This window comes from Caretta caretta, chromosome 5 (assembly GCF_965140235.1).
Source record: "Caretta caretta isolate rCarCar2 chromosome 5, rCarCar1.hap1, whole genome shotgun sequence".
NCBI classification, from domain to species: domain Eukaryota; kingdom Metazoa; phylum Chordata; order Testudines; family Cheloniidae; genus Caretta; species Caretta caretta.
In genome coordinates, this window is record NC_134210.1 from 23,564,696 (window position 1) to 23,577,201 (window position 12,506).

General features: G+C 47.4%; 1 protein-coding gene across 3 annotated transcripts in view; it reads right to left on the minus strand.

Moving 5' to 3' along the window:
• Positions 1 to 12,506, minus strand: part of MTMR12 (myotubularin related protein 12) — a 67,377-nt gene that overhangs the window by 10,617 nt on the left and 44,254 nt on the right. For 2 of the 3 annotated variants that reach the window (XM_048850125.2, XM_048850127.2), the window contains exon 11: positions 1,435 to 1,516. The exons of the other annotated variant lie outside the window; for it this stretch is intronic. In XM_048850125.2, the coding sequence (XP_048706082.2) occupies positions 1,435 to 1,516 (82 nt within the window). The remainder of the gene's footprint in view (positions 1 to 1,434; positions 1,517 to 12,506) is intronic. 3 annotated transcript variants of the gene reach the window in all.

Genomic DNA, 12,506 nt, shown 5'->3' on the forward strand with positions numbered 1-12,506 from the left:
GAGAGTGCAAACAATGTATCATACTACTCCTCTAGTCGTGGGGTGGGGTCAGCAGGTGGGGAGGGAGGAACGAACAGGATTTTAGTATCCTGAAAGGTAATGTCTCCAACCAGTCTGGCTGTTTTGAAAGTTTTTGGTCAGTCTCCAATAAAGAAAAATGTGTTACATTTGATAGTACTTACTTCTCAACTTTACACACAGGAATTATATAAACAGAGATGGATACTACAGAGGACATTTCAGGAGATCAGGACAGGTTTTCCATATTCTGGAGTTCAGGATCACGTCAAAAACTGAAATTTTCTGAGACCGATTCTATTTGGATCTTCTACTGAAGACAGACTTTTGCAGGACACCTAGCTTCACATGCAGTAGAATTTTTTTTGTTTAAGGCCTTGTCTACATATAAAGCTTACAAAAAATTACTACGGTTGTAATCACTGGTTCAGGTAATCTGGTGTTTATGCTATAGCTACCAGCAGTGCAGATGACCACTAATTCAGTTGGGTTTGCTTTGCAACAAGTATTGCTACACCACTGAAAAAAGAATGAGTTTAGCCACCAGACTCATCTGCACTCTGGTTCCCACCAGTTGGCCTGAATTAGCATGAGCACAAGTGGGAATTTAAGTGTCCCCAGTACACAAATAGTCCACAGTACCACAAATCTCTTCTCCAGATACCCTGTCTATGGGGCGTGACGGCATGCACTCTATTGTAGTCCAGAAGTTGAAGGCTTAAAGAAGTCTGTCCTGTTAGGTTTTCATTTATTCTTCCATTCTTGATGAAAAGAAAAGGAGTACTTGTGGCACCTTAGAGACTAACCAATTTATTTGAGCATGAGCTTTCGTGAGCTACAGCTCACTTCATCAGATGCATACCGTGGAAACTGCAGCAGACTTTATATACACACAGAGAATATAGTTTCCACGGTATGCATCTAGTTTCCACGGTATGCATCTGATGAAGTGAGCTGTAGCTCACAAAAGCTCATGCTCAAATAAATTGGTTAGTCTCTAAGGTGCCACAAGTACTCCTTTTCTTTTTGCGAATACAGACTAACACGGCTGTTCCTCTGAAACCTGATTCTTGATGAAGTTCATGAAACAGGTGATGTGAAGTCCCTTTCCGCCAATGAGAAAAAAGTTTAGTGACCAGAGTTTGGGAGGTTTTTGTCCTCCAAACAGCTGTTTTACACCTGCTCTTGCTGTTGCATGTAAATTTTCTATTGATATTAGATCATAAAGAAAAAAAATTAATGTATTCTATGCATCTCAGACTCCTGAACCAAAGTGTTTTGATAAAGATCCCAAGAAATCCATTTCATATAAAAAGCATTATTGATTTAAAAGTAGTTTTCCAATAACCATAGCGGAAAAAATCACCACAGATTCATTTAATAAAGACTGAACCTACAGAACATATATTAACAAACCTAACGATTTCCAGCCAGTTTGTGCTCTCCAGTAATGAAAACCATTTTACATCAGTATCCCAGAAGTCTGTACTGTTGTTATCTGTAAAAATAGAAAATTGGGATGTGAGTGCAAGCATCACGCTAGTTAACAGTGGTCTGTCAAATAAAAAATAACCAAGCCCTTCAACCAGAGTGGGCACAAGGCACTGAACAGACAACATTTTCTTTTAAGATTGTGAAGACTAAATCTAACTGAAAATTCTATCAAACCTGTTCATTGTTTAAAAGTGAACACTTAGTTTGGGCCCAAAATATAAAGTTATGTAAAAAGCAGTTTTACAAGCCTTTATAAAGCTTCATGAAAATATTTCTAAAACAATCTGAGGAAAGTTTGGATTCCAGTATTCCCTACTGTATGTCCATATCTAGGTAAACCAAATAAGGAAGTTTGTGGAGCGTCATGAGGAGACAAGAGGAAATTAAACTGGAGATGCGAGTTCTCAGCAATCTTCTATATACCAATTTCTGTATTTTTAGAACACATTTTATGCTGAACAACATACTCAGGCCTACCTGCTTATTTAGAATTCTAAATAAAGTTGTCCCAGCAATGGGGAGAGAAACACTGGAAATAAGAAAATGGAATAGTAAAACCACAGAATTGGCAGTGGGATTCCAACAAGTGCAGTACATTAAGCTACATAAAACTTTTTTTTGTTAAAACTTTTCTGAAGCCGATTAAGTATCAAGTTGACTGCTTCCTTTTAAATCAAATAGGTACTAAAATCCCAGGGACCCAACAGATATATAACCAAGGCTGAGACTAGTTTGCAGAAGGGTTTAAGATTTTTGTAAATTTCATTTAAAAATGAAACAAACATCTGATCATCTTCTCTATACACACGTCTCTAGAGTGCTAGACCTCGGGAGTTGCTCCAGGACTCAAGTCTACCTCATCCCACAAACGAAAAAAAGCTTCTCCCACACAAAAAAGTGTTTCTGCTGCCACTCTGAGTTTGAGATTTGCTGCATATCTCTTGTTTTGATCTTCAAGAACTCTTCAAATCTTCTTTACTTCACTGACAGTTTTTTTTTTAATTGAGAACTTTGCTTCCTTAACCCCTACCCTGCCCTTTCAAGTCTTTCCCTTCATTCATTTCCTAGTTTTCTGTCCCCATGACATCTTACTCATACTTGCCCTTACCTCTCACACAGCTCTCACGTATGATCCTTAAACCCAGTCCTTTCCTTCTGTATTCTGGTATCTGTTCCCTGTTCTCTTCAGTTCACTCCATGCTTTTTTAAAAATTCTCTCTGGTTATTTTCCTACTCCCATCCTTCCCACTAATTTTCTTCCTTCTTTCCTACACCATGCAGAACCCATCAGTTCATCCTCTGCACTCCAAGCCATTCCAAGTTCACCCTCAAACCTGACTGACCAGTTCTGCCCACACAGGCCACCCTCTCCCACTCCATCTTTCTCAACGAACCATCCCTGAATTTCCTGACCCAACCCCCTGAATAGGTTATCTGCCTCCACATATTTCCCAATCCACTCTCTGCCCTTCCAAAATATTCGGAAGAGCAGCTATTTCTTCCCCACCTCCTTTCTGGATTCACAGGAGGCAGCTTGAGTGCTCTTGGAGGCTGCAGGGGAGGAGACACCCTCTACTGGTTCTCATGAAGTGTTTACAAATGTGGGCTAAGAATGCACTAGACGCAGAAAGACAGGAACTGGCCTATTCTCAGTTAAGCTGCATGAAGTGCAAAAATACATTGTGTGAACATAGTCAATTAACTAAAACATGTTTTTAGAAAGTTTAAGAGCGTTCCTAACAGGCAAAGCAGCTTTCAAAGAAGGGTCAATTTTAACTTAAGTGTCCCTTTGATTGCAGATCAGTTTTCATCTTGTGGGTCACAGGACAAAGAAAGCCCAATATATGCAACTTCTCCTTCCCCTACAATAATGGACTGCATATAGGATCCATCCAAAAAAAACAGTAAAATCTATTAAATGTTTGCTTTAGGAGATGAACAGAAATCCCTCCTTTTCAGAGACAGACTTTAAGGGGATATGATCCTCCCACAGGTGCAGATCAGACAAGGCCAAGTTACTAAAGAAAGCAATTTTAAGTTTAATGATCTGACAGGGCCTTGAACTGCTCCAAACCCAGACAACAAGCTCTGGAAGGTGTAACAAGTAGCACTGGAAGAATCTTACAGTTGACATGCACTGTTTGTCTCCAATATAAAGAAAAAACGGTTACTCACTTTCTCGTAACTGTTGTTCTTTGAGATGTGTTGTTCATGTCCATTCCAAGCAGGTGTGTGTGTGCCGCGTGCACGTCAGCCAGAAAATTTTCCCCCTAGCAGCGTCCGTAGGATCGGCCTGGGCGCCCCCTGGAGTGGCGCCTTAATGGCACCCAGCATAGGGGCCTGCCGATCCCCAACCCCCTCAGTTCCTTCTTACTGACTATTCCGACAGAGGGGTAGGAGGGTGGGTATTGGAATAGACATGAACAAATCTTGAACAGTTACGAGAAAGCGAGTAACCGTTTTTTCTTCGAGTGATTGTTCATGTCCATTCCATGTAGGTGATTCACAAGCTAGAGCTCAGGAGGTGGGGTCGGAGTTATCCACAGAATAGAGCACGATTCGCCCAAAAGCCGCATCGTCCCTGACCTGTTGTGTAATTGCATAGTGCGACATAAATGTATGTATCAAGGACCACGTAGCTGCCCTGCACATTTCCTGAATAGGGACTTGCGCAAGGAACGCTGCAGTGGAGGCCTGGGCCCTGGTAGAGTGGATGGTTATCTGCAGAGCGGGCTCCTTTGCCAGGGTGTAGCACTCCCTAATGCAGGACGTGATCCACAAGAATATGCATTGAGAGGATACCGGGAGGCCTTTCATTCTGTCTGCAATGGCTACAAAGAGTTGGACGGACTTCTGGAACGACTTAGTTCTCTCTATGTAGAAGGCTAAGGCCCTACGCACGTCCAGTGAGTGTAGCCTGCGCTCCCTATCGGAGGAGTGTGGCTTGGGATAAAACACTGGGAGGAAGATGTCCTGGGTCATGTGAAAATGGGAGACGACCTTCGGGAGAAAAGCCAGATGAGGCCTAAGTTGGACCTTATCCTTATGAAAAACTGTGAAGGCCCTGAGCTCCGAAACCCGTCGAGCCGAGGTAATTGCTGTTAGGATATAGATATTCAGGCCTGTCTGCAAAGGCCTGTACTTTAAGAATTTAGGTGTATTCTTATCACTTGGCTAGATATAGAGGTATAAAAGAAAGAATCAAAATCACTGTCTGGCGGTGCAAGGTCCTTCTCTTACTGTGACAGTCTGAGGCCCTGTTCTTAGGCTAAGGCCTTTGGCTAAGCAACGGAGGCAGCCATAAGCTGGGAAGCGACCAGTCACATCCTCATATTCCAAACTAGTCACATTGAAATAAGGTCCTATTGGGCTGTTAGGTTTCAAAGTAACAGCCGTGTTAGTCTGTATTCGCAAAAAGAAAGGGAGTACTTGTGGCACCTTAGAGACTAACCAATTTATTTAACCATAAGCTTTCTTGAGCTACAGCTCACTTCATCAGATGCATCCGATGAAGTGAGCTGTAGCTCTCGAAAGCTTATGCTCAAATAAATTGGTTAGTCTCTAAGGTGCCACAAGTACTCCTTTTCTTATTGGGCTGTTAGGAATACAATCCTGTCCTGATAATGCCTATCGCCTCCAGAGAAAGGGAAGTGCCTAGAAGATGTAAAAGGAAACTTAGTTTGATAACATCGTCTGGCAAGAACTCACTTGTCAATAGCTGGGATGTGAAATCCTCACTTCTGTATTATTTTGTCATTATAGTTCCCACTTTGCTATTGTTTGTCTGTATAATCTGTCTGGTTCTGTGATTGTTCCTGTCTGCTGTATAATTAATTTTGCTGGGTGTAAACTAATTAAGGTGGTGGGATATAATTGGTTACATAATCATGTTACAATATGTTAGGATTGGTTAGCTAAATTTCAGGAAAATGATTGGTTTAGGTATAGCTAAGCAGAACTCAAGTTTTACTATATAGTCTGCAGTCAATCAGGAAGTGAGTGAGAGGGGGTGGGAGGGGGGAAATGGGAATCATGTTTTGCTAAAGGGGAAATGGGAACAGGGACACAGGTGTAAGGCTCTGTGGTGTCAGAGCTGGGAAGGGGGACGCTAAGAAAGGAAACTGGAATCACGCTTGCTGGAAGTTCACGCCAATAAACATCGAATTGTTTGCACCTTTGGATTTCGGGTATTGTTGCTCTCTGTTCATGCGAGAAGGACCAAGGAAGTAAGTGGGTGAAGGAATAAGTCCCCTAAAAATTGCGACCAGGAACGCGACCTTGAATGAAAGATATAACAAGGAGCATGTGGCCAGAGGTTCGAATGGAGGGCCTGTAAGCCTGGAGAGGACTAAATTGAAGTCCCAGGCAAGGACGGGCTGACGTGTGAGCAGGAAGAGCCTGTTAAAACCCTTGCAAACCCTATAGTCAGTCGTTTTCTCAAAGACAGACCATCTGAGCCCAGATGTAAGGCGGAGATAGCGGCTAAGTGGACTCTTACTGATGACTAGAACAGGTCTTGATGTTTTAGGTGAAGGAGGTAGTCCACTATAAACGGTATGGGGGCGAGGAGCAGCGACTGACTGCGTTGCTCCACCCAGATGGAGAACCTTTTCCACTTGGCCAGGTACGTAGCCCTGGTAGAGGGTTTTCTACTACCCAGGAGGACTTGTCTGACATTGTCCGAACAAGACAGCTCTGCGGCACTTAGCTATGCAGCATCCAGGCCATAAGGTGGAGAAATTCCAGATTCGGGTGCCGGAGTTGGCCCTGGTCCTGCGTGATCAGGCCAGGGACCAGTGGTAAGGTGAGTGGGGGCACTATGGACATTTCCAGGAATGAGGGGAACCAGTGCTGACACGGCCATGCCAGCGCTATTAGTATAACTCCGTCCCGGTCCCTGCGGATCTTGAGGAGCACCATGTGGACTAGGAGGATGGGTGGGAAAGCATATAGCAGGCGGCCCTCCCAAGAGAGAAAGGGTCCATCAGGGATGCCTTCCGAGCTGTGGCTCCCGGGGGAACAGAATGTTTGACATTTCCTGTTGCCCGGAGTGGCGAATAGGTTTATCTGGGGAGAGCCCCAGAACCGAAAGATGAGCTCACCACGTCTGGCCGAAGGGACCACTTGTGGCCATGGAAGGTCCAGCTGAGGCTGTCTGCCAGCGTGTTTCAGACCCCTGGGAGGTATGAAGCCTGCAGGTGGATCGAGTGCTCTATGCAGAAGTCCCACAGCGTAAGGGCTTCCCAGCACAGGGGAGAGGAGCATGTACCCCCGTTTGTTGATATAGAACATCGCCGAAGTGTTGTCCATGAGGATTGAAACACTCCTGCCCATTATGTGCGTTTTGAAAGCGTAGCATGCCAGACGCACTGCCCTCAGCTCTTTGATGTTGATGTGAAGAGCGAGGACCATTGGAGACCAGAGGGTGTTGAGGTCCCCTAGGTGAGCACCCCAACCCAGATCAGAAGCGTCTGTCACCAAGGAGAGCGAGGGCTGGCAAAAGGCATTCCTGCGCAAACTACTCGCAGGTCGAGCCACCATAAGAGGGAGTCCAGCACCAGGCGGGGCAGGGTTACAATCCTGTCCAATGCATCTCGGGCTGGTCAGTACACCAACGCCAACCAAGACTGGAGCTGCACAGCTACAGACTAGGGACCGAATGGCTAGGCAGCAGTTCTGCGGAAAAGGACCTAGGGGTGACAGTGGACGAGAAGCTGGATATGAGTCAGCGGTGTGCCCTTGTTGCCAAGAAGGCCAATGGCATTTTGGGACGTATAAGTAGGGGCATAGCGAGCAGATCGAGGGACGTGATCGTCCCCCTCTATTCGACATTGGTGAGGCCTCATCTGGAGTACTGTGTCCAGTTTTGGGCCCCACACTACAAGAAGGATGTGGATAAATTGGAGAGAGTCCAGCAAAGGGCAACAAAAATGATTAGGGGTCTGGAACACATGAGTTATGAGGAGAGGCTGAGGGAACTGGGATTGTTTAGTCTGCGGAAGAGAAGAATGAGGGAGGATTTGATAGCTGCTTTCAACTACCTGAGAGTAGTTCCAGAGAGGATGGTTCTAGACTATTCTCAGTGGTGGAAGAGGACAGGACAAGGAGTAATGGTCTCAAATTGCAGTGGGGAGGTTTAGGTTGGATATTAGGAAAAACTTTTTCACTAGGAGGGTGGTGAAACACTGGAATGCGTTGCCTAGGGAGGTGGTGGAATCTCCTTCCTTAGAAGTTTTTAAGGTCAAGCTTAACAAAGCCCTGGCTGGGATGATTTAAGTGGGGATGGGTCCTGCTTTTGAGCAGGGGGTTGGACTAGATGACCTCCTGAGGTCCCTTCCAACCCTGATATTCTATGATTCTATGGAGTGAGCGCAGCCTGACCCTGGCGTGCTGCACCATGTACATGCAGGAGGCCATGTGTCCCAACAGCTTTAAACAGTTTCTTGCCGACATCGTGGGAAACTGTCTGAGGCTCTGTAGGATGTCCTGGAGTGTGCGAAACCTGGCTCCCAAGAGATACGCCCTGGCTTGGGTAGAGTCCAGGACCATGCCTATGAACTTTACCTTCTGCACTGGGGACATAGACTTTTCCTCGTTCAGGAGGAGACTTAAGTTGAGGAAGGTCCTCCTTATAAATTCGACCTGAGCCTCGACCTGGGCTCTCGAGCAACCCTTGATCAGCCAGTCATCAAGGTATGGAGAAACCTGTATCTGGCGCTTGTGCAGGAACGCCACGACTACTGCCATGCATTCTGTGAATATTTGGGGGGCAGTAGACAGTCTGAGCGGGAGGACAGCAAACTGGTAGTGGCCTCTGTTCACCACGAATCTGAGGTAGCATCTGTGATGTGTGACTATTGCGACATGAAAATATGCATCCTTCAAGTCAAGAGCGGAGTACCAGTCTCCTGGATCCAGTGAGGGGATAATGAAGATTAGCGAGACCACGTGAAACTTGTGTTTCTTTACGTACGTGTTGAGCTGTCACAGGTCCAGTATGGGTCTGAGGCCCCCCTTGGCCTTCAGTATTAGGCAATACCAGGAGTAGAAACCCTTGCCCCTTAACTACTGAGGAACCTCCACCGCTGCCCCTACTGAGAGGGGGGACTGCACCTCTTGAATTAGAAGTTGCTCATGAGAGGGGTCCCTGAAGAGGGATGGGGAAGGGGGTGGGAGGGGACGTGAGGGTACAGAATTAGATGGAATATCCTCTCTCTACTGTGCAGAGCACCCATCGGTCTGAAGTAATTCGGGACCAGGCACAGTAGAAAGGGGATAGAAGGGATGAGAAAGTAAGATGGGAAGGATCCAAAGATCGTACTGGCAAGCCGTCCTTGACGGTACCCTCAAAAGGGTGGTCTAGAGCCCAGTGGGGCTCTGGGCTGGCCAGAGCTTTGTCCAGAGGGAGGGTGTTGCCTCCTCCAAGTACTCCTGTTTTGCCTATGAGGAGCATCCTGGCAGTTTTGGGGTTGGTAAGGGCAAGGGGCAGGCTAAGGCCTAAAATGTCTGCACTGGGTAGCAGGAATGTGACGTCCCAGCGAACAAAGGGTAGCCCTCAAGTCCTTCAAGCTGTGAAGTCTCTTATCCGTCTTTTCGGAGAAGAGAGCTACACCTTCATAGGGAAGGTCTTGAATGGTCTGCTGGACCTCGTGGGGGAGACCAGAGGCCTGTAGTCAGGAGCCTCTCCTCGTAACCACCCCTGTGGCCAAAGTGCGGGAGGCTGCATCTGCCTCGTCCAGGGCCGCTTGTAAAGATGCTCGGGAGACCAGCTTCCCCTCCTCCACAAGCGCAGAGAACTTCCCTGAAGCTTTGTGGGGCAGGAGTTCTGTAAACTTAGCCATAGACGAGCAGGCGTTATGCCTTTAGCGGCTTACTACAGCCTGCTGGTTGGCTACACAGAGTTGCAGGCCTCCTGTCGAGTAGATCTTTCGGCCAAACAGGTCCAGTTTCTTGGCATCCCTGTTTTTAGGGGTGGATCCTTGAAACCCTTGACATTCTCTCTGATTGGCCGCATCGACCACCAAAGAATCCGGAGGAGGGTGGATGTAGAGATGTTCATACCCTTCAGAGGGAACAAAGTAGCAGCGCTCAGATTTCTTGGCCATAGGTGCCAGAGAAGCAGGTGTTTGCCACAAGTTCTTAGATGTTTCTTTTATTGATTCGATAAGTTGCAATGCAACCCTGGATGGGCCAGAGGAAGCTAGGATATCTATGAGAGGGTCTAAATCCTCTTCCACCTCCTCCGCCTGAATCCCCAGGCTTTGGGCGGCCCGCCTCAAAACCTGTTGAAGAACCTGGTTGTCCTCCAAAGCTGGGGCCGTCGAAGACTACGACCGCTTCATCAGGTGAGGACAAGGAACAGGAAGTGGGTCCAGTTCACTGCCCTCAGCCCCCTTGGAGTACCTCAGCACATGGAGCCAGTACTGATGAACTCTGCACCGCATCCAGTGCTGGGGCAGACAAATCCAGAGGGACTGAGACCGATGGGGTCGATAGGGACTTAGCTGAGGCTTCCACCAGTGCTGTTGCCTGGAGAGCCGGTGCCGGAGCTGGCTGAGGTATTGATGCCGAAGCTATCTGAGTCAGCAGGGCCACTCCCTCTGAGGACGGCGCCGTCAGCGGCGGTGACTCTGGCACGAACGACACCGAAGACACCGACGCAGTTCTGGAGTGTGGGCATTGGGCTTGACCCTGGCTCTGATGGTACGTCCAGGGTGTCCAGAAGGCCCACTGTGCACGTGGTTGCCACTGTTGCAGCCACGGTGCCGGGTACGGATGATTCGGCCAGGACCTGGACCTCCTGCTCCGTGATCTGCTGGATCGAGTTGAATCCACCTCCGACTCTGAAGTTCCGGAGTAAGAAGACCATGGAGGAGCAGTCCCCTGGGTCGCCAATGAATGAAGACTCGACTCCGGGGGAGCGGTGCACTTCCTGTGCCTGTGTGGGTGGTGCCGGAGATGGAGACCGACAGGCCATCATGGTTTGCTTACCCCTGGAGTGAAACAGGGGGCTGGCAAATTGTCCCTCCTTTGGGGGGAGGACAGCACTGGGAGGTGCATCAGGTTCGTTGCTGTCTCAAATGCCTCCGGTGTTGATGGTGGCTGTATGTCCACCAGATGGTCTGGGGACTTGACTGGACCCCGGCTGGGTCATGAGTTGACGAAATCCTGGGCGGAAGCAAGGCAGAGGCGGTCTGTCCCGAGACACTCGTGGACACCGCCAGCCCTTTAGGTTTCGATGGGGGTGATCGGTCCCTCAGCGGCCTCTTCTTTACCGGCACCGGAAATGGAGAGCAGTGCCGAACTCAGGCCGACGCCCTAGGGCCCGAACCAGGGCAGTGCCAGTGGGTTTTAGAGTCTTTAGCCAGGCCCATTTTGCACACCACTGGCGCCGAAACATTGCAAACCGAAGAGGATGTGCTCGGTGCTGGGTCATTGGATCAGACTGTGGTCTCAATGCCGCCTGCATGAGCGAGAGTTTTAGCCTCTGATCTCGGTCCTTAAGGGTTCTTGGGCAGAAACCCTTGCAAATGCAGCACTTGTCCTTTTGGTGAGTCTCACCAAGGCACCACAAGCAAAAAGAGTGAAGATCACTCTTGGGCATAAATTTTCCACAGGACTTGCAGAGTTTAAACCTCAGAGACCAGGCATACCCCCGAAGGGGAAACAAACTAACAATCCACTACTAACTATATTAAAAAAACTAACTGTAGAGAACAACTATTGAACTATGTACACTAGGACAAAAAGACACTGCTAAGGCGCTTGCTGTAAGAGCGAGCAAAGTTCCAGCTAGCTGTCATGGGCAGTAAGAAGGAACTGGGGGGTGGGGGGTTGGCAGGCCCCTATACTGGGCGCCATGAAGACGTCACTCCAGGAGGTGCCCAGGCAGACCCTACGGACATTGCTAGGGGAAAAATCTTCTGGCTGGCGTGCACACACCTGCTTGACATGAAACAATGAACAATCACTCGAAGAACTAAGTTTTTTTCTCCACAAAATAGAGTTTTACATCATATATATTCATGTCTTGTCTAGCCTTAAACTGAACAACTGGGGAGGTTGTGGAATTTTGACATCCCCAAGTGCAGCAATTATGGGGGGAAAGAGATTTTTCAGACAGACTAAAGCACTTAACACTTTAACCTGTCTAGATACTTTTATGGTCCTCCTCAACATCTTGTGAGTGCTTCACACAGACTACATACAACTCCTAGCATGCTTAGAAGGAAGATATCTTGAGTCAGCAGACTTGCCTCTTCATTTACAATGTATGGAAGCTCAACAGATTTGATACTTCAAAAAAGTAAAACAAATCAAATACTTTATGACATATTTAGGATTGGCAGGATTTGATTTTAAAATCAGTAACTGTTGGTAAATATTAATTCTAGCGGACACTGAAATTGACAAAAAGACATTTAGTGGAACAGTCAGCGAGTCTGCAGAGATCAGGTGTCACTGTCCCTACAGATGTGCAGGGAGCCCTCTGCAGCTTTGCTATCACGACCCTGACTCCCTCGCTCACCTTCCAGCAATATGGGAGCCATCCCCAGGCAGGAACTGTTCAGCAGCAGGGTGGCCTTCCCTGCAGCTGGGGGCTCGTCCCCCACCTTACAGTCCTGGATGGTGGGTCTCTGCCCGCCTGGGGAAAAATGACCGCAGCCTCCCCTACTCCTTGCACCCCAGTGTCTTAGGCCCATTAGCCATACAGGGAGCTTCATCAGCCCCACTGTCAGCACTGCCCTAACCCCAATCTTAGCCTGCACAACTGTAAAAATAAAAGTACATAAAATAGAAAAAAACATCTTAAATGAAACAAGTCATCAATATTAGAAAAAAATAGAATTCTGCCAAGCCTATTTATATTCCTGATGCTTCTAAAAGAAGGGGAAGATTTTTTTTAAAAATCCAAGCTTTTATATGTCAGAGGGGAAAAAGGCAGACATCACATTTTTCTAAATTTTCTTTCAGACTCCTTTAAAAGAAATACT